The sequence below is a fragment of the Myotis brandtii genome, unplaced genomic scaffold (assembly GCF_000412655.1).
Source record: "Myotis brandtii unplaced genomic scaffold, ASM41265v1 scaffold112, whole genome shotgun sequence".
Classification (NCBI taxonomy): Eukaryota; Metazoa; Chordata; class Mammalia; order Chiroptera; family Vespertilionidae; genus Myotis; species Myotis brandtii.
The window spans coordinates 3,125,345-3,149,060 of record NW_005353838.1 but is presented as its reverse complement, the minus strand read 5'-3'; the positions used below and the strand labels follow the sequence as shown (position 1 = coordinate 3,149,060).

Below are 23,716 nucleotides of genomic sequence, written 5' to 3'. Positions count from 1 at the left end.
GCTACCAGTGGGGCGCCTTGGCGGGCTGGGGGCAGCTCCTGAGTTGAGTGTCTGCCCCCTGGTGGTCAGTGCAGGTCATAGCGACCAGTTGTTCCGCCGGTTGTTTCACCCATTTGGTCAATTTGCATATTAGGCTTTTATTATAAAGGATAGCACTCATCCTATGAGTATCTACTTGAGTGTCAGCACTTCTGACATATGGCTACCCAGGATATTTCCTTTGCCCATAAGCTGTCTCATTATCTGATGAATGGATATTTTGAACACCAAAATTATAAGAGTTGTATTTAATTAATTTATCAACTGGGGAAAAATGAATACAATTTTAAAAATAGCTATAGGCCCACATTCCCAATGGTAACAACCAGCATCTGGGGAAGTTGTGTGGAGTGCTAACTATTATATTCCTCAATTGCTGGAGATTGGTGGGTGGATGAAGATTCTGGTAGAGGGAGACTAATGACATTGGGGATATTGTTATTGAAATGTTCAACCTGGTGTTCAGGTAGAAGAAATAGTTGAGACTTGTCAACCTCTGCAAGAGTTGTACTGGGTCTCCTAACAGGTGTGACCGGCACAATGACTGTGGTGACTACAGTGATGAGAGGAACTGCTTATACCCCACCTGCAATCAGAATCAGTTTACCTGCCAGAATGGGTTCTGCATTTATAAAACCTACGTCTGTGATGGGGTTAATGACTGTAGAGATGATTCTGACGAGCTGGAGCACTTGTGCCATGTCCCTGAAACCACATGCCCCCCTCATCAGTTCAAGTGTGATAATGGGAATTGCATCGAGATGGTGAAAGTCTGCAACCACCTAGATGACTGTTTAGACAACAGTGATGAGAAAGGATGTGGTGAGTATATAACAGAAGATTTGGGAAAAGGAAAATGGAGAGACTGAATATAGATTCTCAACCCCTTATGACTTATCAGGACTTTCCAGTCTGTTCTCTAAGTAGAAAATTACCAGAAAATTACTATTTCTTGTCTATCAAAGGGAAGGATTACTCAGTACATAAGGTTAGTGCACAAATGTTTCTGGACTTATTTGTCAGTTAGGCAGTTCATTACAGAGAACAGAAGATGAGCACAGTCAGACCATCAGTAGCTAACAGCATTGATTCTCTTTGAATCCTTGGAATGACCTGCTACCTGAGCTTGCCCCTCTGCTGGGATTTCTTAGCCTGTTCTTCATCTTCATCCTCAGGTGATTGAAGGAGAGAGTTTTAACCTCCCCCTCACTCCAACCCCCACAAGTCAACTACTTTAAAATTTATAAAATATAAGATTAATAAGAACACACTCTCCTCCCTGTGTAGATAGTTTCGTTAGTTTGGCCATGTGTCACAGGCCAAAGGCCCACCCAGTGGAGTGCTGGGTGGCTCATCCAAGAGAGCCAAATGTGTGCATCTCTTCCCAGATACCTGTAGTGCTGTCATACCAGTGGCCTGGAATTGGCCATGGCATGAGTAGCCGCATCACTGAAATGGAAGATGCTACATATCGGTATAGGATTCAAAGTCAAACTTAAGCTTGTTAGTTGTATTAGTTGTTAGAATCATTGGTAAAGTGATTAACTTGGAGAGGAAATTGAAAAATCTAATCTATGGCCTTGAGAAATCCCGTATTGTCTGTCTACGTTTAGCATGATTAAGAATTGGTGCTTCAGAGTGGAAATGTTGACTTTGGGCCATTATGGTGAATCCACTGTTGACATTTTATGTTCTCTAATAACTTTGTTTTATCTCCAGGCATTAACGAATGCAATGACCCTACACTCAGTGTCTGCGACCATAACTGCACAGACACCTTAACCAGTTTCTATTGTTCTTGTCGTCCTGGTTACAAGCTTATGTCTGACAAGCGGACTTGTGGTGATATTGATGAATGCAAGGAGACGCCCTTTGTTTGTAGCCAGAAGTGTGAGAACACAATGGGCTCTTACATCTGTAAGTGTGCCCCAGGCTACATCCGAGAACCAGATGGAAAGAGCTGTCGGCAAAACAGTAACATCGAGCCCTATCTCATATTCAGCAACCGTTATTATTTGAGAAACCTAACTATAGATGGCTCCTTTTACTCCCTCATCTTGCAAGGACTGGGCAATGCTGTGGCGTTGGATTTTGATCGAGTAGAAAAGAGATTATACTGGGTTGATATAGAGAAAAACATCATCGAGAGAATGTTTCTGAATAAGACAAACAGGGAGACAATCACGAAGCACAAACTACCAGGTGTAGAAAGCCTGGCTGTAGACTGGGTTGCCAGGTAAGAAAACAGGAGTTTTTTAAAAGTTAAAAAGAATTTTTTTTAAACATTTCTAACATATGTTTTCTTTTTAACAGGGAGTTGATCTTTTTCAACTTGGTTAATATGTGGATACATTTAATGTCTCTGCATATTTTTTTTCCCCCTGTTGTGTACCTAATACTTAAATGGGATACCACAGAACCTAAAATCTAGTGACTTTAAAAATGTATGCTATCATTTTTTGGGGAGGGGTATCACAAATGAGAAGGGTGCTCTGTTATTCCTGGCCACTCAGTTAACTAGAGATGATGTTAAAGGATGATTCATGCACTCACTGGTAATTTCAGTCACTGTGGAGCGGACCAGGCCCTGGGGGTACTGAGCAGCCCTGCTATCCTGAGTTCACAGTCTGTCTTATCGCACTAGTCATTCCCAGCCTGGGCTGCTTACAAAATAGCAGAAGGCTAACTTGAAACTTGTTTTGAGATAGTCCTAGAAACTGAGGGTCTTTAAGGTAAGCTAGGGATATTTTAATTAAACTTTATAGAGTCAGCAACACTTCCTGACACCTCTGTTGAATGTTGAATCTGTCAGATACTCGGCAGCGTAAAGTAGTTGGCTTTGTGGTTCACAGATTGGAGCAGGACCATATCTGCTAATGTTATGCCACCATCAGCCCAGTCCTACAGAGGACTCTTCCACTTCTTCTCTATTTGATAATCTTAAGGGTAAAGATCCTAAAATGGGGATGAGGGAGTTTGCTCCCTAGTTCTACCTAAGTAATAGCTGGCCTGCCATAGGTGCTCAATAAGTGCCTGCTGAATAATTAATAAAATATTGGCTGTGAATATGTGTATTTTATGGCCTGAGCAGGTGTAAAAAAAGCAGAGCAATTAATGATTTGCAGGAATAGAACTAAGCATTAAGAAAGTAAAGCCAGAATCCTGTGTGAGGTGTGGCCCCAGAATTTCCTATGTGACATCATCTTAAAGGGAGAATTGTAGCACATATTTCATCTTTCATTACCCCGTTATAGGAAGGTCAACTTTTCCTCTTTGCCCTTGTTTGCCTGGGGAAAAGTGCCTCCTAGTAATTGTATGTGTGATTCCAGGGTAGTTTGGATAGGAAGTTGGGTGGTTAACTGCACTGTTTCACAAACAAAATGTCTGCATGAGTAACTCCAGGCTCTCCATTTCAGAAAACTTTACTGGGTGGATGCCTACCTGAAGTGCCTCTCTGTCTCTGACCTTGATGGTCGATACCACCGCAGGCTGGTCGAACACTGTTTGGATGCCAACAACACCTTCTGCTTTGATAATCCCAGAGGAATTGTCCTTCACCCTCAATATGGGTATTGTCTCCCTGTAATCTTGGGCTCTTCTTTCATGCCCTTATTCTGCCTCTTATCTCAAGGCCAATATCTTGCTGGGATTTGTCTCCTGCTTTTTCTACCTGGTAAATGGTTTAGTAGCATGGCTTATTCAAATAATATTCATGAGCTTTTCCGTTTTCATTGTCATGACTCATTATTTCACTTTTCAAGTCACATATTTTGGTTGCATGAAAAAAAAATAGTAAAAAAAAAAATAACCCACCTTTACTGGAATTTCCCTTCCAAGTCCACTGAAATCCCCAGTTAATCATGTTCATTCTTGAGCATTATCTGTATATCTTCCCCCTTTAGATTATTTTCTATTAGTTCTCTTTTCTTTCTGATAGGTTTTCTTAGAATGTAAACTTTATCTAATTGGAAAAGAGCCATATCTTTTGGCTGTTGACTTCTTTTGGCTTCAGGAACTGACCCCTTTGTGTTTGCTCCAACAGGTATGTCTACTGGGGAGACTGGACCCGCAGGGCATACATTGGGAGAGTAGGCATGGATGGAGTCAATAAATCTGTGATTATCTCTACCAAGATAGCGTGGCCCAATGGCCTCACCATTGATTACACCAATGATCGACTCTATTGGGCAGATGCTCACCTGGGTTACATTGAGTACGTATACAGAAAAGAATAAAGCAAACTGGGTAACTGTTTATGCCAAACACCAGGACATGTGTTGCCAGGCAGCTTCTAATTGGCCTGTGAATTGGAGGTCACTCTGAGGTCACTTCTATCTAAAACTGCCCATAGGCAATTCACTGAGTTCTGTGGTATGATACAATAGAAGGAGAGTGAATTTTGAAGTCATACAGATCAGGTTTTTGTCCTGGTGCTTTCTTTTTTTTTGTTTTCTTTTTGTTTTCACATCTAAAAAAGCAGAGCTAGTAATCTCTCCTCTATGATAGCTTAGTGCTCAATCTATCCTAATTCCTTATCCCTTTATTTTGCTCTTCCCTCCCAAATACATGATTAATAAATACATTTTAGCATGTGAAAAAAGAACAAAGTGGTAAAAAGATTTTCCCTAATATAACTTTAATGCATTCATTGATAAGTAAATTGATGTGTTTTATATAGCCTTAGAATTTGTTAACATTTATTCAATATGATAATGTATTCAAATGATTCTAGTAAAAGCAATTAAAAAGTGTTAAATATTATACTGTTCAATGAAAAATACTCATTGTAAAAAGGGTAATATCCTTTCTTAACCAACCAGTACATGTTTATTTTGGGGCATTGTTAGTTATGTTCTAGGTCAGTGATGGCGAACCTTTTGAGCTCGGTGTGTCAGCATTTTGAAAAACCCTAACTTAACTCTGGTGCCATGTCACATATAGAAATTTTTTGATATTTGCAACCATAGTAAAACAAAGACTTATATTTTTGATATTTATTTTATATATTTAAATGCCATTTAACAAAGAAAAATCAACCAAAAAAATGAGTTCGCGTGTCACCTTTGACACGCGTGTCATAGGTTCGCCATCACTGTTCTAGGTGGACTGTAGTAATGTCTTCTGGGTAAACATTTATGAACAGGTACCCAGATACATTCAATAGGCTGTTAAATTCAAAAGCATGGAATTGTCATTAATTCAATAGAATTATTTTAAAAGGCCTTTAAAGATTTTGTCATTCTTTTCAATTTATTTTACTGCCAAAGTCAGTGTAGAAATGTTTGAAGTTCTCCCATTCCATGTTCTCTTGGGAACATGCCATTAAGAAGGAAAGAATACGTGGCACACATTCTAGTGCTCTATCCTGTGCTCATGGCAGACATAGTTAATCATAGTTAATTGGGACATTTCCCTACAATTCTCCCCTGTTGACACATGAGATGAAGACTCTTTGGCACTCCTATCTTGGGAAGCAGAGGACACTGAATTGTTTGATAGGCTATGCCACCAGCCTCTGCTTCTCGCTAACACCTGTTTTGAGCTCAGTGGAATTACCTTAATGATTTTAGTTTTAAGATATGTTTAGGGTCAGTAGGAAAGGACTTGTAGGTTATTCTTAGTCCTTTAGGACTTGTAGATTATTTTTGGTCTTGAATGTTTGGAGATTTAACTGAAATAGACAGTGTACACATAGTATTTTAAGGAGCATTAAAGGCATAAAGGAATTTTTTCGCTACTTAATATTCTGCTCCCTTTTTTAAATAAAATTTGTGTCGCTGGATTCTAAAATTGAGGCAATAGGTTACTGCTTAAAAGTCCAATCTTAATATCAGGCACTGTGATCTGGGAATGAATGAATCTTTAATATTCATGTAGCCATTTTGACTTGATCAACTCTTGGAGGGGTAGCAATGCCTGTGTTGAGAAGTACATTTCATGGACTACATAAGTAAACACATTTTTATGGAACATATAATCCATTCTTGTACATGTTGGGATGTGCTATCACATCCCCTTTGGAGAAGTGTCTATTCAGATCCTTTGCCCACAGATAGTGATTAAGTTCTGGCTATTTATCTACAGTCTTATTAATAGAGGCTAAAGAGGTCTTCAACTTTTTTTATAAGTTACCATCAATCATGGTGTTTTGGAAAATATTTCTGACATCACATGGCTAACATTATCAAGTTTCTTAGTTGCTAGCTCATTTCACCTCCTGTTTGAGTTCTTAGAGTTAGCTCCAAAATTTAAAAATACTTAAAATATCAATATTCTGACAGACTTGCCCTAGCTGGTTTGGCTCAGTGGATAGAGTGTCTGCGGACTGAAGGGTCCCAGGTTCAATTCTAGTCAAGGGCACATGCCCACGTTACAGGCTTTATCTCCAGCAGGGGGCGTGCAGGAGGCAGCCAATCAATTATTCTCTCTCATCATTGATGTTTCTATCTCTCTCTCCCTCCTTTCCTTTCTGAAATCAATAAGAATATGTTAAAAAATTATTCTGACAAACTCAGAAAAATGAATGAGATGGAACTAGGAGGACCTAGATATTTGGCTGTGGATGCTCTTGTGACATCTTGAAATCAGAGAACCTCCTTTGGAGGTTTATTTACCTGGAAAAGTATTCATTAATAGTGCCCAGGGGATGATTAATAATAATAAATATGCTGCAAGTATATGCATAGTCAAACCTGCAGGCCTATAATTTAATTTAGCTAGTATATGCCGCTCAGGTTATACTGAGAACCTAGCTGTCTCCTAGAACACCTTCTCCCCAAAATATTCACGAGAAGGCAGAATTCCAGCTCTGTATTGTTATCCTCTGATTTCTTCCAATAACTTAGGAAACAAAACCGGTTTTCATCCCAGGATATCAAAAGGATGCTTAATGGAGAACATACAATAGCTGAACTAGCTGTATGTGTAGGAAAACAGCTGTGGTTAGGAGTTTGTGATTATTTAAACTTCTCTGGCTATTCCTATTTTTAAGACATCGCCTTTTCAACTTTTACATCTTTAGTTCAGTCAAAATATCCTTTATTTATTAAATAAAACCGTGACCTTCTGGTTCATAGGCCCGTGCTCAACTAATGAGCCACACCAAGGGACCCTTTTGAGTGACTTTCTTTTCCTACCTCAGGTACTCTGATTTGGAGGGCCAAAATCGACACACCGTGTATGATGGAACCCTGTCTCACCCTTTTGCTATTACCATTTTTGAAGACACTATTTATTGGACAGATTGGAATACAAAGACAGTTGAAAAGGGAAACAAGTATGATGGATCAGATAGAATGATGCTGGTGAACACAACACATAGACCATATGACATCCATGTATATCATCCATACAGGCAGCCAATCGGTGAGTAGATGATCCAGAAGTTTGACACAGTTGCTTTAGGTTCTTGTGCATGACATTCTTGTTTACTTCATCACTAGAGGCCTGATGCACGAAAATTCGTGCAAGAGTAGGCCTTCCATCCCCCGGCTGCCAGTACTGGCTTCCCTCCAGCACCAGGGACCCAGGCTGCTTCCCTCCTCCGGTCACCCGCAGGCACCCAGGACCTGGGCTGGCTGCCCTCTGGACCCAGCTTCGTCAGGAAGGATGACCGGAAGACATCTGGTCTAATTAGCATATTACTCTTTTATTATTATAGATAAACCTCATGTTTTATAAAGGGAATGGTGTTACTTATTAATCTTTTTCTACAGAACATATGTTGAAAGCTGAGGGTATGGAATATCTTTAGAGTTTATTCCCCTCCTAAAAAGGCTGCTTATAACTCTTTTTCTTAACAGTGGCTCTATTCCTAAAAATCAATCTGGGTTTTTGTGTATGGTGAGAATGAACAGTTTTTATATTGTCATATTTATTTTATCAATTTTGGTTAGAGTACTGAAGTATTTTAAAGTGAATTAAAAATATCATGACATTTCAGTCTAAAATACTTAAGGAAGCACTTTTGAAAAATAAGAACATTTCCTATATAAACACAATAAATTCTAATATCTAAGAGATGTATTATAATTATATAGATGTAGTTATAACAATAATTCCTTAATACTAAGATTGATCTATTGGAATGATTGGTCTAAAAGAAATGCTTAAAAGAAATTTATAATTATAAAACATCATATATTAAATGTCAATTTGCATATGACATTTGTGTGTTCTGTATTTAATGTATGTTTTGCTTGTCTTCTGGAAGGTCAAAACGTCAAGAACAACACATTTCAGTGTATCATAAGTTAGGGAACTTGTTTTTATTTATTTGTGAACTTATTTTCCCCTTCATGCAATTAAAGTCATTATATGATTTACAGATAGTCTAGCAAAAGTATATTTTGAGGGTATAATGGATTTTATGAGCCTGCATGGTTGTTGTGTTTTGCTAAAACATATGATAAACTTGGAAATAAGAAAAAGAATTGGAAAAATAAAGATATTCAATATTTCTTTCTAGAAGTTAATATTCTTCTATTATTTTTTTTTCAAATTAGTCTTTATTTCCAAGTGGCAGCCCAGAAAATTAGTAAAGATTCCGCTCAGTTTATCGATTCACCTCATCCTTGGCCATAATTCTGTTGCCTATATCCTTAGAATGAGAGAATATAGCATCTGCTGGAAATTAAAACTTTAACTTAGGTTCTGGATATATGAATGTATGCTAAGTTCCCTACCTACTCTCCAAGGACTACCCCAAAATACCAGTGGGTATATCTCACTTCTGATAGCATACGAACTTGTGGAAAAAGCATGAAACTAGGATAATGATTTTTCTTACTGAGAGGTGATGAGTTTGATGAAGTGGGTAATCAGCTCGTTTGTGCTTGATAGCCTCTCTCAGTGAATGAACATATATATTTTCTTTCTTCTTTCACTAGTGAATAATCCCTGTGGTACCAACAATGGTGGCTGTTCTCATCTCTGCCTCATCCAAGCAGGAGGGAATGGATTCACCTGCGAGTGTCCAGATGACTTCAAGACCATCCAGCTTGTTGACAGCACACACTGCTTGCCCATGTGCTCTAGCACCCAGTTCCTCTGTGCTAACAATGAGAAGTAAGGCTGTCTCTCCATCCCTTGGATACACATTGAACTTTAAGGCTCCAGGGGATGGGAATTTTCAAATGAATCAAGATTTTGGCTAATTAATGTGGTTCATTAGCCTCACCACAGTCTATAATTTCAGATAATTTCTTCCATGAATGGAAGGAACTTATTAACCAGTGCAAGTTTTTATATCTGTGGAAAGGAAACAAACAATGTTATTGTTTTGTTTTTTTCTAATAAATTGTCCTAAGTGTCAGGGCCAACATATACTAGATATGTGTATACTGAAAAATAGCCCTCAAGAGTGATAGAAGTTCTCTTGTCTTTTTCATGTACACTGGCCTAGCTTCTTCGCTAACTCTGCCAGAGGATCCAGGGTTATAAATGCAAATTCATTTTTGATCATGTGTCTGCTGTGAAACGTGGCCACAGATTATTTTCCTAACAATGGCCACAGGCCGTTGATGACTTGGGACTGAGTCAGAGAGTGGGGTGAGGACACGTGTTAATGCAAATCATAGCATCTAAGATTCAATGGCAGATTATTTTGATGATTAAATAAGATGTCTTAGAATAAGAGTCTAGCGTACACCTATCATGACTTAGGCGCTCAACAAATGTGATCGACCTTCAACTTCCCAACCAATATCCAATGTCTTTTATATTGCCAGGCAGACAATTCCAGACCATCCCTGAGACCAGAACCACAGCTCCAAATGCATACTCCACTGTTTGTTGTGGCAGAATTTAATCATCATACTCAAAGCATTTTTCCAGCATGTATCTGAATCTTAACAAACCTGTTCGATCTCATCTAATTATGTTTTCTCTGAAAATATACCACAGTAACCAAGATTTAACTGATTCTCTTCTCAGGGCATGAGAGAACTCATGCGTATCATTACTTGGAATTCAGTTTTGCCTCTTCTCTCCAGATAACCATTGAAAACTCCTCTACCCACCACTCCTGGGGCTTTGCTAAGAGAAGTGGTATATTTTCTTCGTGCAGGTGTATTCCTATCTGGTGGAAATGTGACGGACAGAAAGACTGCTTGGATGGTTCCGACGAACCCCCCACTTGCCCACAGCGCTACTGCCAGCTAGGACAGTTCCAGTGCAGGGATGGCAACTGCACCAGTCCGTACTTCCTATGTGACACTCACCAAAATTGCCCCGATGGATCTGATGAAGACCTCGTTCTTTGTGGTACGTTGAATTGCTTTATGCCTTCTTTGCTCATTTCTATAGTTGATTGTGTACAAATGATTCTGTGGGGATTTTCTGAATGTCATAAACCTTTTTATTCTTTAAATATATTTTTATTGATTATATCGAGGAAGGTAGAGGGAGAGAGAGATAGAAACATCAGTGATGAGAGAGAATCATTGATTGGCTGCTTCCTGCATGCCCCACTCTGGGGATCGAGCCCGCAACCTGTGTATGTGCCCTTGACCGGAATCGAACCTGGGACCTCCTGGTTCATAAGTGAACGCTCAACCACTGAGCCACGCCTGGCCAGGCAATGTCATAAACCTTTTAAAATCCAGTCCAATGTCCTAAAGAAAACTCCACCCTATATCTATTTTTATAAAGGCTTTTTTTTAGAATACCTAAGGGCTTTACAAGGCAAATGGTTGAAGTAGATAGTTAGTTGACTGTATTGGTGTTTCTTTACCATATGCTATACATAGAATCCTCTTCGACAGCTAACACTGGGGGAAATGAGGGTTTCCTACCCCCATATTAATCAGGACTCTCAGTTGTAATGTTTATTTATGTTTCCATTTTTAAAAAGTAAAAAAAAACACCTAAAAAAACCCCTCCAATCTAATAACAACATAACAACAGCAACAAACACAAAGTTTTTGTATGATTTTTTAAACACCAACTTTGAAAAACATTGTCCATTAGGGCAATAGGGACTTGGGAAGATGAAGTTAGTAGGCCATCAGTGATTCAGTCCTTATCCCCTAATTCTGCATGCAAGAAAAAGATATTTAATAATTTAAGAGACGGTATAGTCAATTGCCCATGTAGTAGTACTGTTGGTAGTAAGTGCATGAGGACATAATTCCTCTAAAAATAAATTATGATTGAGTTCTCCAGGACCTATCAGTGTAAAATAGTAGCTTCTATTCCTGACACCTTCCAAGCTGATAACCAAATGCTCTTGCCTGCAGAGCACCACAAGTGTGAGTCCAATGAATGGCAGTGTGCCAACAAACGTTGCATCCCAGAAGCCTGGCAGTGTGACTCAGTGAATGACTGCGGGGATGACTCAGATGAAGACAGTTCCCACTGTGCCAGCAGGACCTGTCCTTCTGGTTATTTCAAGTGTGCCAATGGCCACTGCATCCCTCAGACCTGGAAGTGTGATGTAGACAATGACTGTGGAGACTACTCGGATGAGCCCGTCCATGAATGCAGTAAGTGCCTGTAGGAGGGGCATGGCCTGACCAGGGGCACAAAACAAGGAGAAGCTCTGTGTGGATTGAGAGAAGATGTTGAGCCTCCTGTTTCATCCCTGTGGGACACCCTTCTTGGCTTTCTCTGCTCACTCTGGCACGGCAAGACAACCTGTGGCCTGCAGGTTGAGCCAGACTCCTGTTTCTGAATGCGGTGATTTCTCCTCTTAATACATTGAATGTCTATCTGTTCAGATTATGATAACGAGAACTTACATTTTGTATATCTAGTACTTTCTCATTTGAGCCTCTGAGAAATATCTGAGGTCAGGAATGTGGGTGTTACTAATTCCCATTTTACAGATGAGGAAACTGAGGTTCACATTTAATGGATGGTCATTTTTTTATTTCGTGGCAGAGCTGACACTTCAAACCCAGTTTTATTTGGCTCTATCCACTGAGCCAAACCAGCTAGGGCTCAACCCCAGTTTTTAAATTTCAAACCCAGTTCTTTTTCTTCCCACAAAGAAAACGCAAATGAGTAATAGTAAGAGAAAACTTCCTTCCTTGGTGAACAGTTCACACCTAAAACAGACACATGTTGCCAGAGTCAATTTAGTTGATGTTGATACTCATCAGCACCATTTCCTAAATGTGACAGTGGAAGGTATTTTTTGGTGCCATTTCCCGGCAGGACGGAGACTTCAGTTTTGACATTGCTTCTTCCTCTTTTCAGTGGGCCCTGCCTATCGCTGTGACAACCATACAGAATTCAGCTGTAAAACAAACTACCGCTGTATCCCAAAGTTGGCTGTGTGCAATGGTGTCGATGACTGCAGGGACAACAGCGATGAGCAAGGCTGTGGTAGGAGGGGCTGCAGGGAAGTGGGGAGGGACAAGAAAATGTAAGTGTCCAGTGCTATTATCAGAAGATGAGAGTGGATTTCCCAGGTAATCTTGCCTTTGTTTACACCTGGAAAAAGACTATCTATTGATTCTTCTAATAACATGTTACATTTTTGTAGCATTTTACAGGGTTATTTGGGAAGTTTAATTTATAGCATCTTGAATGAAATCTCACCCCAAAGGATGCTATACTAGTAATTAGAGAAGGCATTATTAAGAAACTAGGGGCCCAGTGCACGAATTCGTGCACCTTGAAAGGAACTATGGGCCGTGAGGCTGTGGTGGACACAGGGGCGGGTCTTGGCCCATCCTCTGCGCCCCTGCTCAGTCCCCCCTGCCGTGGCCCCTGGTCCCCTGTCTGCAGGCAGCCCTGCTCCTGCCACCACTGCTCCCATGCACTGATGGTGCCGGCTCCACTCACACCCACTGACAGCATGGAGCAATTGGGGCTGGCGCCAGCAGCAGGTACAAGCGGGGCTGGCACTGTCAGTGGGTGCTAGCAGCAGTGGCTGCCCTGATTGCTCCTCAGGAGCAGGGGGAGGTGGAGAAGCCCTGAGGGGTGATCAGGGCTGGCTCCAGCAGCAAGTGCAAGCACCCGGCAGGACCATCTTGTGTGGGAGCTAAGAATTTTCAGTAACCACCAGAGGCTTGCTCCCATGACAGCAATAGGCGCCCCGCCTTTGGCTGGCGCCCCCGCTCACCTGCTCCACCATCCAGCCGCAACAGATGCCCACCATGTTGTGCGTGCACCCCCTGGTGGTCAGCACATGTCATAGCGACCAGTTCAGTTCTGCCACTCAGTTTATTTGCATATTAGGGTTTTTTTATATATAGATTAGGAACTTGTAAAACTTTTCCTAAATTGAATCCTTATTTACAGTTGATAAGTTTAAGTTGTTTATCTGCTCTTTTAGATTGGTTGAAATTGATGAGGCTAGAGAAAAGATTTAGCATCTACATGTAAAAGGGTATTTCAAAGTCAGTGTTTCTTATTTGGAGATTTTTATATTCTGAATGTCTCTCTGACTTTCAATATCATCTATTGTTCAGCTGTAGTCACCCTGGCAATAAGAAATAACTTATGGGCAAAAGCCAAATGAAGTAATGGAATTTGTGAAGTTTAGGCATATATTCTAACTTGAAACCAAAATGACTATGAGTGTGTTAGATTAGTTGGAAGAACAGTTAGGAAGAGAATGGGTTATTTTAATAAAACTGAATCTAATCAAGTGAAGACAATGTGATAGAAATGTTCTGTTTGCTGGTGGCACCACTTACTCTTCCAGTGTAGGCCTCCGTTGCAAATTACAAGCCAGATACCAATTCAAATCTCATCCCAAAGGATGCTATACTAGTAATTAGGGAAGGCATTATTAAGAAACTAGGGGCCCAGTGCACAAATTCATGCACCTTGAAAGGAACTGAAAGAAACAACTGAACTGTTTCTACAAAAGAGAACGCATGTTTCTCTTTTGAGTTTCAAGTGGTAGGATAGGTTCAGCCAAAAGAGGATTATTGACAGTGAGTGTTGCTGGCATTCCTCCCTCTGGGAGCTTTGAGAATATGGTAGCAAATTCTCATAAGAAAGCCATCACTCCTTTGGCATTTCTTGACCATTGGCTTCTGAAGTCTTTGCAATGACTGTGCTTTGCAGAGGAGATGACGTGCAAACCTGTGGGGTTTTTCCGCTGTAATAATCACCTATGCATCCCTCTTCGCTGGAAATGTGATGGGCATGATGACTGTGGAGATCACTCAGATGAGGAAAACTGTGGTGAGTGTTCAGGGTTCTATCATCTGTATGTGCCACCAGAGCTGTGATGTCTGCTTTTTTGTCCACAATTCAACTCTATGCCATTGGTCCTTTCCTTCTGCTAACTGGTACATTTCTACTTTGTCTTTAACTAAGGACATAAGCATCTCCTGAGATGCCTATAATCAAACTTTGGGATGAGAATGTTTATCTGAGTATATCTTTTGTTTGTTGAATTTATTTATACCCAACTTTTTTTCCAAAAAGAACTTCAGGTGACTTACAATAAAGGGCAAATATAATATGATAAATAGAATAGAAATAAATCAGGACCAAGAGAAATACAACAAGAAAAGGTGCTAATTCAAAGATCTTAATAGCAGAGGAAAGGGAACTTGTATTTTAGATGGTCATCCTACCTGGAATAGTGACTATGTTAGGTCTAATGGTTAAATAAGAGGTCAGGTTTTGATTCCTTTATCCCAGTGAAGGTGCTGACTATAAGAAATTAGACAGGAAGGATAAGGTAAAGAAACCAAACATCCGGATCATACCAAACTAGATAGAATAGTTAGATGTGTTTTGAAGACAGTTTTAGTGAGACCCTTTCCTGAACATACACCATCGACTCATAAATATATGTTAATTTCAGATTGACTGATATGAAACACATTCTAACTTTAGTCACCCTGTGGAAGTAAGAAGTGATTATTATTTGCCATAGGCAATTGAGAATATCAGTATACTGATCACACCACAAATATCAATTGACCATAAACTTCTTATACAAAAGGGCAATCCAATTGTCATCTTCTTGTTTATAAGAAAGTTTATGTTGAGTCCTGTAGGAGGTGGTCTAGAGTCTCATGAAATAAAAATTTATCTTTAGATTAAATCACCTCTTACTGAGTTAACATTGGGGTGGGAAGTCTATTTTTGGAGGATGGACAGTCTGTCCAAGCAGACCTCTGTGACTTGAGACCCCAGAGAGCTTTGGGCACCTAGGGCTCTTAGGCCTTCTCACCAACCTGTGCTGAGTGATTCCTGGTACCCACTGATGGCCATGTGGTTTTCCCTTTCAGTCCCTCGGGAGTGCTCAGAGAGTGAGTTTCGGTGTGACGATCAGAGATGCATTCCCTCTCGATGGATATGTGACTTTAACAATGACTGTGGAGACAACTCGGATGAGCGGGACTGTGGTAACTGTCACAGTTCTCTGGGAGGCCTTCTGTAGAGTGTTGTACTAAAGTCAGCACATTTGACAGACTATTTGTAAGGTTTTTAGAGTAAAATGATTTTTGTGTAACTTATGTAATATGTAAACCTTAGCATTGCATAGAATCTTCTGCTCTGTTTTTCTGTGCTTTATTTTTAACTTATAGTAGTCTAGATAAATAATAATAGGGGGGAAAGCAAGAGATTTTTTAAAAATCTTATTTTAACTTAAACATTTCCTAGGTGCAGACTTTAATCTGCATCGGCCTAGTAAACAAATAAAAACATTGGTTCCTACTATTCCCCAGCAAGTGGACCTAAGGGGAATAGTACTGTAGCTCTCTGGTATGGAAGGCAAAACATTGGAATAGGAATTCGAAACCCCATGTAATTTTCATAGCTCTTTACCGAGTAAGGGTTGGGTCTGAGAAAAGTCAGCAAACATTAAAAGTTGGGGAATTTAGATTGATGAGGAAAAACTTCAGAGATAGAAGAGAAATAGGTACTTCCATCTCCGCCCCTTGAATGGGGAGGTATGATTTTGAGAGATTATTCATTGTTTATTCTAACTGTAAATTGTGGGTTTGTTGAGAGCCAGTGACAGGGTGTGGATTGGAATGCGATTGAGTTCTTACTACTCCCCCTGGAGCTAATACCTGTCTGAGAATGCCAAGGCCTTCGGAGAATGACAGTCTTTTCTCTGCAGAGATGCGGACCTGCCATCCAGGATATTTTCAGTGTAAGAGTGGACACTGCGTGCCCGACGATTTGAGGTGTGATGGAATCAGTGACTGTTTGGATGCCTCTGATGAAGCTGTTTGTCGTAAGTTCCTCTACACCTGTGGCACTGCTTATATGAATTGTACAGATATGACAGTTAGACCCTACCTATTCATCAGCCACCACTTCTTAGATTAAAAGGCCATAGGTATTTTCTACTCAGCACTCAGTGATAATTATCAGTTCACCTGGGATTTGAGTCCCCATATCCATATATATTCACAGTAGTCATTCAAGGCATTGATAATATTTTAAATAAAGAATATAGTAAGTATTTGTGCTACCAAAAGTATTTATAATTATCAGCTATTATACAAATCATTAATTGGGTAAAAAAATGCAGGTAAAAAAATATTTGAACAATGACTAAATGGGTATAGAGAACTTGGATTACTGAATTTACGGTGTTAAAATTTTTTGAATTGCATGATAGCATATGAAAAGTTATTTAAAATGTAATGCCAATAATGATTGATCATTCACGTTTTACTCTTAATAAATTACTGAATTTATTAACAATGATAGATATTGTTGATGATGAGGTTGTCATAAAACCTGCTTTCAAAGAGACTAACTACATAAATGCATCAGGGGTAGAGCTGAGGTTCTGCCCTTGCCTCTAAAGAAAAAGTCCAGTGCTAGCCACAGAATGACTCAGGTCATTGGAAATTGGGCTTGGACAACTGTCCTTCAGAAATATTTCATCAGGATTTCAGGCAGTTCAAGGCCACAGTACATCTGGATGAGTAAGGAAGAGCAGATGATAATGGAAAGAGCTAAAGGAGCAATAGGTCAACTTTCCAAAGCTAGTAACTCCTAATAATTTAAATATGTGTCTTCCCACCAACAGCCACTCGCTTTCCCAACGGTACATACTGCCCAGCTGTTATGTTTGAATGTAAAAATCACGTCTGTATTCACCCATTTTGGATATGTGATGGTGACAACGACTGTGGCGATGGTTCCGATGAAGAACTTCATCTGTGCTGTAAGAGGGAGGGAAATGGAGTGCATGGGAGTAGTATTGTCTGGCAAAACCTGTTTGTGATGTGGAGCATGTGCTCCTGGAGGCAGTTGTATAATTTTGAGTACGGGACACATGATCTGCTTCACTGTGATTTCACTTGGCCTCCCTGTTTAGTTCTCTACTTGGAACATGAGAAAGTTGGGCAAACACCCATGGTTTTAAACATTTTATTGCCTTAAAACACAATTTCTTCTAAAGAAGTCTTAGTTAGAAACCCATTGTGCATAACTGGAGGCACATCTGTTGTGGCTGGAGTCTGGTAGGGGTGTTGTACCTCTCCTACACCATGCTATTTTCAGTGCCCCTCAAAGCATCTCTTTCAAACCCTTAGAGCAGCGGTTCTCAACCTGTGGGTCGCGACCCCTTTGGGGGCGAACGACCCTTTCACAGGGGTCGCCTAAGACCATCGGAAAACACTTATATAATTACATATTGTTTTTGTGATTAATCACTATGCTTTAATTATGTTTAATTTGTAACAATGAAATTGGGGGTCACCACAACATGAGGAACTGTATTAAAGGGTCGCGGCATTAGGAAGGTTGAGAACCACTGCCCTAGAGCTTCATACAACACAATGGGTAATTGTAAGACTAGTTCATCTTTAAAGTCACTTTCCTTCATAATACTTCAAGACCATCAAATTCCCTTCTGTTGTATGATGCATATTTATGTTTTAAACCAGTGAATCTCAGTTTGGGTTCACATCAGAATCACTTGGGAAGAAGTGTTTTAAAATCACATGCTCTGGCCCTGCCCCAGGCTTGGACCTAATGAACCAGAATCTCCAAAGATGGGGCATGGGCAGATGTCTATTTTAAAAGCTCCTTAGCATTTAATGTAATCCCTTGTTGAGAACTACTGATTTTAACAAAGTGAATGAAAACAGGTGTTGTTAAATTATTTTGCTACATGTTTGGAGTCACTGGAGAGACTCTAAGACAGACAGTAGTTCTCAAAGTTACCTCCCTATACTGGGAGAGTCCATCATATCTCTTGGGAACATGTTAAAAATGCAAAGTCATGGGCCCACCCCAGACCTGCCTCACCCAGTCTCTGACAGTAGGGCCTACCAATCTCTGCATTTAATAAGCCCTACAAATGATTCTGAAGCAAGCTTAGGATTAAGAATTTTTTGTAAGTAAAAGCCCTTAACACAGGAGAAGGCACCCCCAGAAACACTCCTGCTGAAACTATTGATTAGCTCCTAGCCCAGTGATGGCGAACCTCTGACACGCGAACTCATTTTTTTGGTTGATTTTTCTTTGTTAAATGGCATTTAAGTATATAAAATAAGTATCAAAAATATAAATCTTTGTTTTACTATGGTTGCAAATATCAAAAAATTTCTATATGTGACACGGCACCAGAGTTAAGTTAGGGTTTTTCAAAATGCTGACACTCCGAGCTCAAAAGGTTCGCCATCACTGTCCTAGCCTGACTCCGCTGCTCTTTGCTTCTGGAGTTCATATCGTCTTTTCCATTTGGTTTCTTAGATCCATCACTGTTCATTTTTGGCCCAGGGATTTGACTCTGAAAAATGATGTATCAGAGTATTTCCTTCCCTTTAGAGAACTGTAATTAGCATACATTATATTTTCGCAGTGGCATCCTTACATTTTTCTTGCCACCTTTTTTTTTCTTTTTTAAAAAATATATTTTTATTTATTTCAGAGAGGAAGGGAGAGGGAGAGAGAGAGATAGAAACATCAATGATGAGAGAGAATCATTGATTGGCTGCCTCCTGTATGCCCCATACTGGGGATTGACCTCACAACCTGGGCATGTGCCCTGACTGGGAAATCGAACCCTGACCTCCTTGTTCATAGGTCGATGCTCAACCACTGAGCCACACCGGGTGGGCACCATCTCTTTTCTTGTTAATAACTAACCATGTTTTGGTTTGTTTTTACTTAATGAATCTTGAAAAATATCTTAAGCATATGTAACTTTCAAAGAAGAAGTACTTAAGAAGTTGCTTCCCTCTATAAGATAAAGTGCCCATAGCTAGTAAAATTAAACTTTGGAGAGGTGGAGACACAGCCACATTAAACAATGACCAACACTATTTTATTGTGTTGCACTTGCCTTTCATAGCAAATAATTCTATTAACTGTACTTCCAAGAACCAGCTCTTGGATCTGACCTCCCTCTCCCCCCCCATAACCAACATCATTATAAGTCTCTCCTCTTGCTCCCTGTGTGTGGTACAAAGGAAGAAGGGAATCAAACAGCCCAAGACCTCCTTGTGAAAGGAGAACACACATGTGTGTTGAGTTCACTGACTTCCTGGTACATGCATAGAGGACCATGCTCCTTTACCAAATAACTAAGGGACCTGGGTACCACCCTTGGGTTCCGCATAGGTGCACCAGCACCAGCTGGTGGTCTGACTCTGGATAACAAAATGAATCTGTGTTGGAATGTGAGATGTCAACTTTAAATGTAATCGATGAGGGAATTCAGGAAGGCAAGTCCATCATTGTGTAAAACTTCATGCTCTGGAGGCTCAATGACAACTGATGTCAGAGGGACAAGCAATGGCCTCTTGACTGAGGCTAAGAGCTCATGCATGTCCACTACTGTCCTCACTCTGTGCTCCATCCACAGAGACCTTTTATTCAGGCCCCAAACCTACCATGCTCTTTTCTGACTCAGACTCTTCCCTTGTGAATGCCTCTTCTGACCCCTTATCCCCAAGATATATCACCTACCCTCAGTAGATGCTTTCATAGCATATCTCCTTTGTGGCTCTTTCACAGTTGTAGTTGAATAGTTAATTTGTAAAGTCCATTTCTCTGCTAGAAAGAGAGTTCCATGAGGACAAGGACTGTGGCTTTCTTGTTTCCCAGTGATGCTGATGTCTAGCACAGTACTGTGGTGTATACCAGATACTCAAGATATACCAGTATTTGTCTATTGGTGAATTGAATGAACAAATGAATGGCTGAATCAAGCAAATGTGGTGCAGACATATGGGCATTTTATAGAAATTGACATTATGTTCTACTCTTAACCTGTATTTTTATTTTTCTGTCTTTTGTTTTAGTGAGTGTTCCCTGTGAGTCACCACACCGTTTCCGGTGTGACAACAATCGCTGTATTTATAGTCACGAGATGTGCAACCATATGGATGACTGTGGAGATGGAAGTGATGAGAAAGCGGAGAACTGTAAGTCAGAAGAAAAAAGGGAAAACTAAGGACCCAAAATTGTCTGCAATCTTCAAAATGTACCTCTGGGATTTCAGTTTGTTCTGTAGAGGCTTGAGCTGCACCTATGACTGCAGATCTCTGCCGACATAATTGTTTATACCAGACCTTGTAAACATGCATTACTCAGATGCAACCCTTCCCCACTTATTCCTTTCTCATTTGAGCGAGCTGTTGGCAAGTCCCTTATAATTTTTGTCTTTGTTTGAATATTCGGTTCTTATTTCTCTCCTCTTTTCTCTTAAGAAAATGGAAACAAACACGAAATACTGGTTGAGTCACACTCACAGATTAATGGTTTATTTGTTTTTAAAGATGAGGCTTGGTCACTCTTCAGGCTGGAGTTATTAATTGTTAATCTATGACTGTGAACTTATCAATGCAAAGCTGAAAAGACTGTGTGAAATATGGCAACACTGGTGTTAGCTTGTCTAATATTCTTTAAAATGAAAATTTATTGCTCAGAAGAGAAAAATGATGGATTGTTTTAAGATAGAAGTTTCAAACTGGCTGAATTTAATGTTTTAAATATTGAAAAAGTCTGTGCTTTTACATTTTGCGAATGTTTTAAAATCTATCCATTGAACAGGAGAGTTGATTAATTATCTGGGCAATTTAATTTATCTAGGAAAAAGTCAGTAAGAAAATTATTTCCCCTGACTCCAGTTACTTTTTCCCTAAAAGAATATCTTCTGGGAAAATTTATATAAATGCCTAATTTTTCTATTTTCTGGCCCTTGTATTAATGTGGCCTTAGAATGCTCATGGCCAGCTTGCATCTCAGAGAGGACGGTGTGCTAGAGAGGACTCTGACACTATTGCCAAGTTCACTTGTTCTCCCTGTTTTCAGTAAAGATGAACATGTGGTTATAACATTGTTGACATGTTTTTTTTGAGGCATAGCACAATAGGATGAAAACTTGAAGCTAAAACATTTTTTTTTTTTTTTTTTTTTACAATTTGATCACCTTTTCCTGTCCCACTTCACCTACTACAAATGTCATTTTTTAATGGAGCAAGACATTTATAGCATGTGGTCAAATTCAAGAGTGGAAAAAAGAGGTAGTAAATACTTATTCTCCCCAAGGAGCAGGACATCAGTCAGAGGAATCATTGCTAGCTGCACTCTAGGCAACATTTCAATGGCTTCAAATAGCAGGGGGTTATTTTTCACTCATGTAAAGTTTGATGAAGGTCAGGCAACCCTCCTTCATCCAGTAATTATGCCATCTGGATGCTGGGACAGGAGAGAGAGAAGTGGAGGAGGCACACAGGTTCTTAGTTTCCTGCGCCTGGAAGTGACAGACATCTCTTGTGTTCACAGTCCTTTGGCTGGAACTGCAAAGGAGACTGGGAAACGCAGGGAAGTGCATGGATATTTAGTGAACACCAATTATTTCTACCATAATGTGTCCTTGTGCCACTAAAAATCCCTTTTTGCTTTTCTTCCTACACTTGTAGAATACCCTTAACCTCTCCCTAAGGGACATAACTCATGGTCCCATCAATAACTGAAATCCAGGAGCTCTGGGTACTGGGCAGTAGTCATGCCACCAATTCTGGATGTGATTGCTTTTGGTCTGGAGACCCATAAACCAATAGACCAACTTTATTTGTACCCCCACCACCTTCCCCCCAATAGACAATGCTAGAACAGGGGCAGCATAATAGATATAAATATTCACATTGGGGAAGGAAGAATTAGAGACTCATTGTAGTCGCCAGTCCTAAGAATTCTGAAAAGCCACTGGGCTAAGGTGACACTTTGGCCAAGGACAGTCCTGATTTATGCCTGTTGTCCTGGTGGAATTATCGAGAGTGCCCCTTTCACTCTCAAAAGCACACTGACTTGGAGAGCAAATGACTTGATTACCCTCTGAGGACATTATGAGGGCTCCCACTATGGGAGCGAAGGAGGTTCATTGATGAGTCATAGCTGTGCTCTGGAAGGAGCACCTGTGTCCACTGCTTCTTACTGATTCTGCCTCCACCCTTTGGGAGGGTTTCCTTGTCTATTGTCCTTTTCAAACGAAGAGGGAGTGGAAAAAATGCCCTTCTTAGGTGCTGCTGCACAGCTTTCTCAGCCCACTCCCTGGCTATAGAAGGTTCAGGGCCCAAGAGCTTTTTGAGTCTCAATCACAGTATTTTGTTTTATTTGGTCACGTATTTCTCTCAGAAACTGAGCAGGCTTTGGATCTACCAGTATTTGCCAATAACCTCACTCAGTGTTTCTTATGAGACATAGTTCTTGAATCTGCTTTGTTTCTTTGCTTTGTTTCTCTCATGCACCTTCACCTCAACTGTTTGTCAGTTACATTCAGGCCATCGTGAAAAATGAATGGGCAGTCATTTCATCCAACCAAGCTTTTACTGGGCCTTTGTGTCTCAAAGCCCTTTACACTTTAGACTCTTATTGTTTGGGATATAAAAGCAATCAGCTTTTCCCATACTCCAAATTTCTGGACTTTTCTTTCTTTCAGTTCTGATTGTAAATCAACCACTTCTTCCCTGAGCTTATTTCTTTCTTATACTGCCTTGCCAGACTCAGGTAATGGCAAGCAGTGTATATCACTAACCCTCTGTTTTCCAACCTCTTTCCTGAGACTGACAAGTGCAACTAGCACGTGGTCTGTGTTCCAATGTTTCCAGGGTGACAGCCTTACCATTGCATAACCCAGGTCTCCATCTCTCCTGCCTCCAACATCAGTGTCCTCATTGCTTGCCTCCTGATTATGAAGCCAAGACCAGATAGTTGATGTTTTGTTAAGAGGCCGCCTCAAACACATGGCTTTCAGGGTTGCCAAAGGGGCCGAGGGTCGGGGGTTGGGGGCACGTGAGCTTTCAATTGATTCAGCCCAGGATGACCCATGTCACTTCCAACTCAGAATCTATTGACCAAAACTAGTCACATGGTCCTAACATAATTGCAAGGGAGACTGGGAAATGTCGGGAAGCACGAGGTTATTGGTGAGTAGCCACTGTCCCTGCCACAGAGGGAAGCCTCTTGTTTCACAGAAGAAAAAGTTCTGACTTTAATTCGTTCTTAAATTACAGGTGTAGGTCCGACCCCGAGACCTTGTGCAGAAGATGAATTTAAGTGCAGCAACAAGCAATGCATTTCACAGCACCTTGCATGCGATGATGTTGACGACTGTGGTGACCAGTCTGATGAAACAGGTTGCAGTAAGTAAAGACTTATTTTTATATTTCATTGTGTCAATTCAGGTTTACCTAGTGAAAGCATGAATAACATAAAGTAGATGATAGCTGCGTGTTTCTTTTTAATTGACTTTGTGTGCTGAGCTGCATTCAAGCCCACAGCC

The 23,716-nt window shown here is 40.3% G+C and overlaps 1 protein-coding gene across 1 annotated transcript in view; it reads left to right on the top strand.

Annotated features, from left to right (window-relative positions):
- Positions 1 to 23,716, top strand: part of LRP2 (low density lipoprotein receptor-related protein 2) — a 177,863-nt gene that overhangs the window by 125,484 nt on the left and 28,663 nt on the right. The window contains exons 51-65 of the mRNA XM_005857721.2: positions 566 to 861; positions 1,759 to 2,275; positions 3,456 to 3,608; positions 4,082 to 4,252; positions 7,181 to 7,404; positions 8,928 to 9,105; positions 10,106 to 10,302; positions 11,277 to 11,522; positions 12,238 to 12,366; positions 14,062 to 14,181; positions 15,243 to 15,359; positions 16,082 to 16,198; positions 17,006 to 17,143; positions 20,232 to 20,354; positions 23,448 to 23,576. Of these exons, the coding sequence (XP_005857783.1) occupies positions 566 to 861; positions 1,759 to 2,275; positions 3,456 to 3,608; positions 4,082 to 4,252; positions 7,181 to 7,404; positions 8,928 to 9,105; positions 10,106 to 10,302; positions 11,277 to 11,522; positions 12,238 to 12,366; positions 14,062 to 14,181; positions 15,243 to 15,359; positions 16,082 to 16,198; positions 17,006 to 17,143; positions 20,232 to 20,354; positions 23,448 to 23,576 (2,855 nt within the window). The remainder of the gene's footprint in view (positions 1 to 565; positions 862 to 1,758; positions 2,276 to 3,455; positions 3,609 to 4,081; positions 4,253 to 7,180; positions 7,405 to 8,927; positions 9,106 to 10,105; positions 10,303 to 11,276; positions 11,523 to 12,237; positions 12,367 to 14,061; positions 14,182 to 15,242; positions 15,360 to 16,081; positions 16,199 to 17,005; positions 17,144 to 20,231; positions 20,355 to 23,447; positions 23,577 to 23,716) is intronic.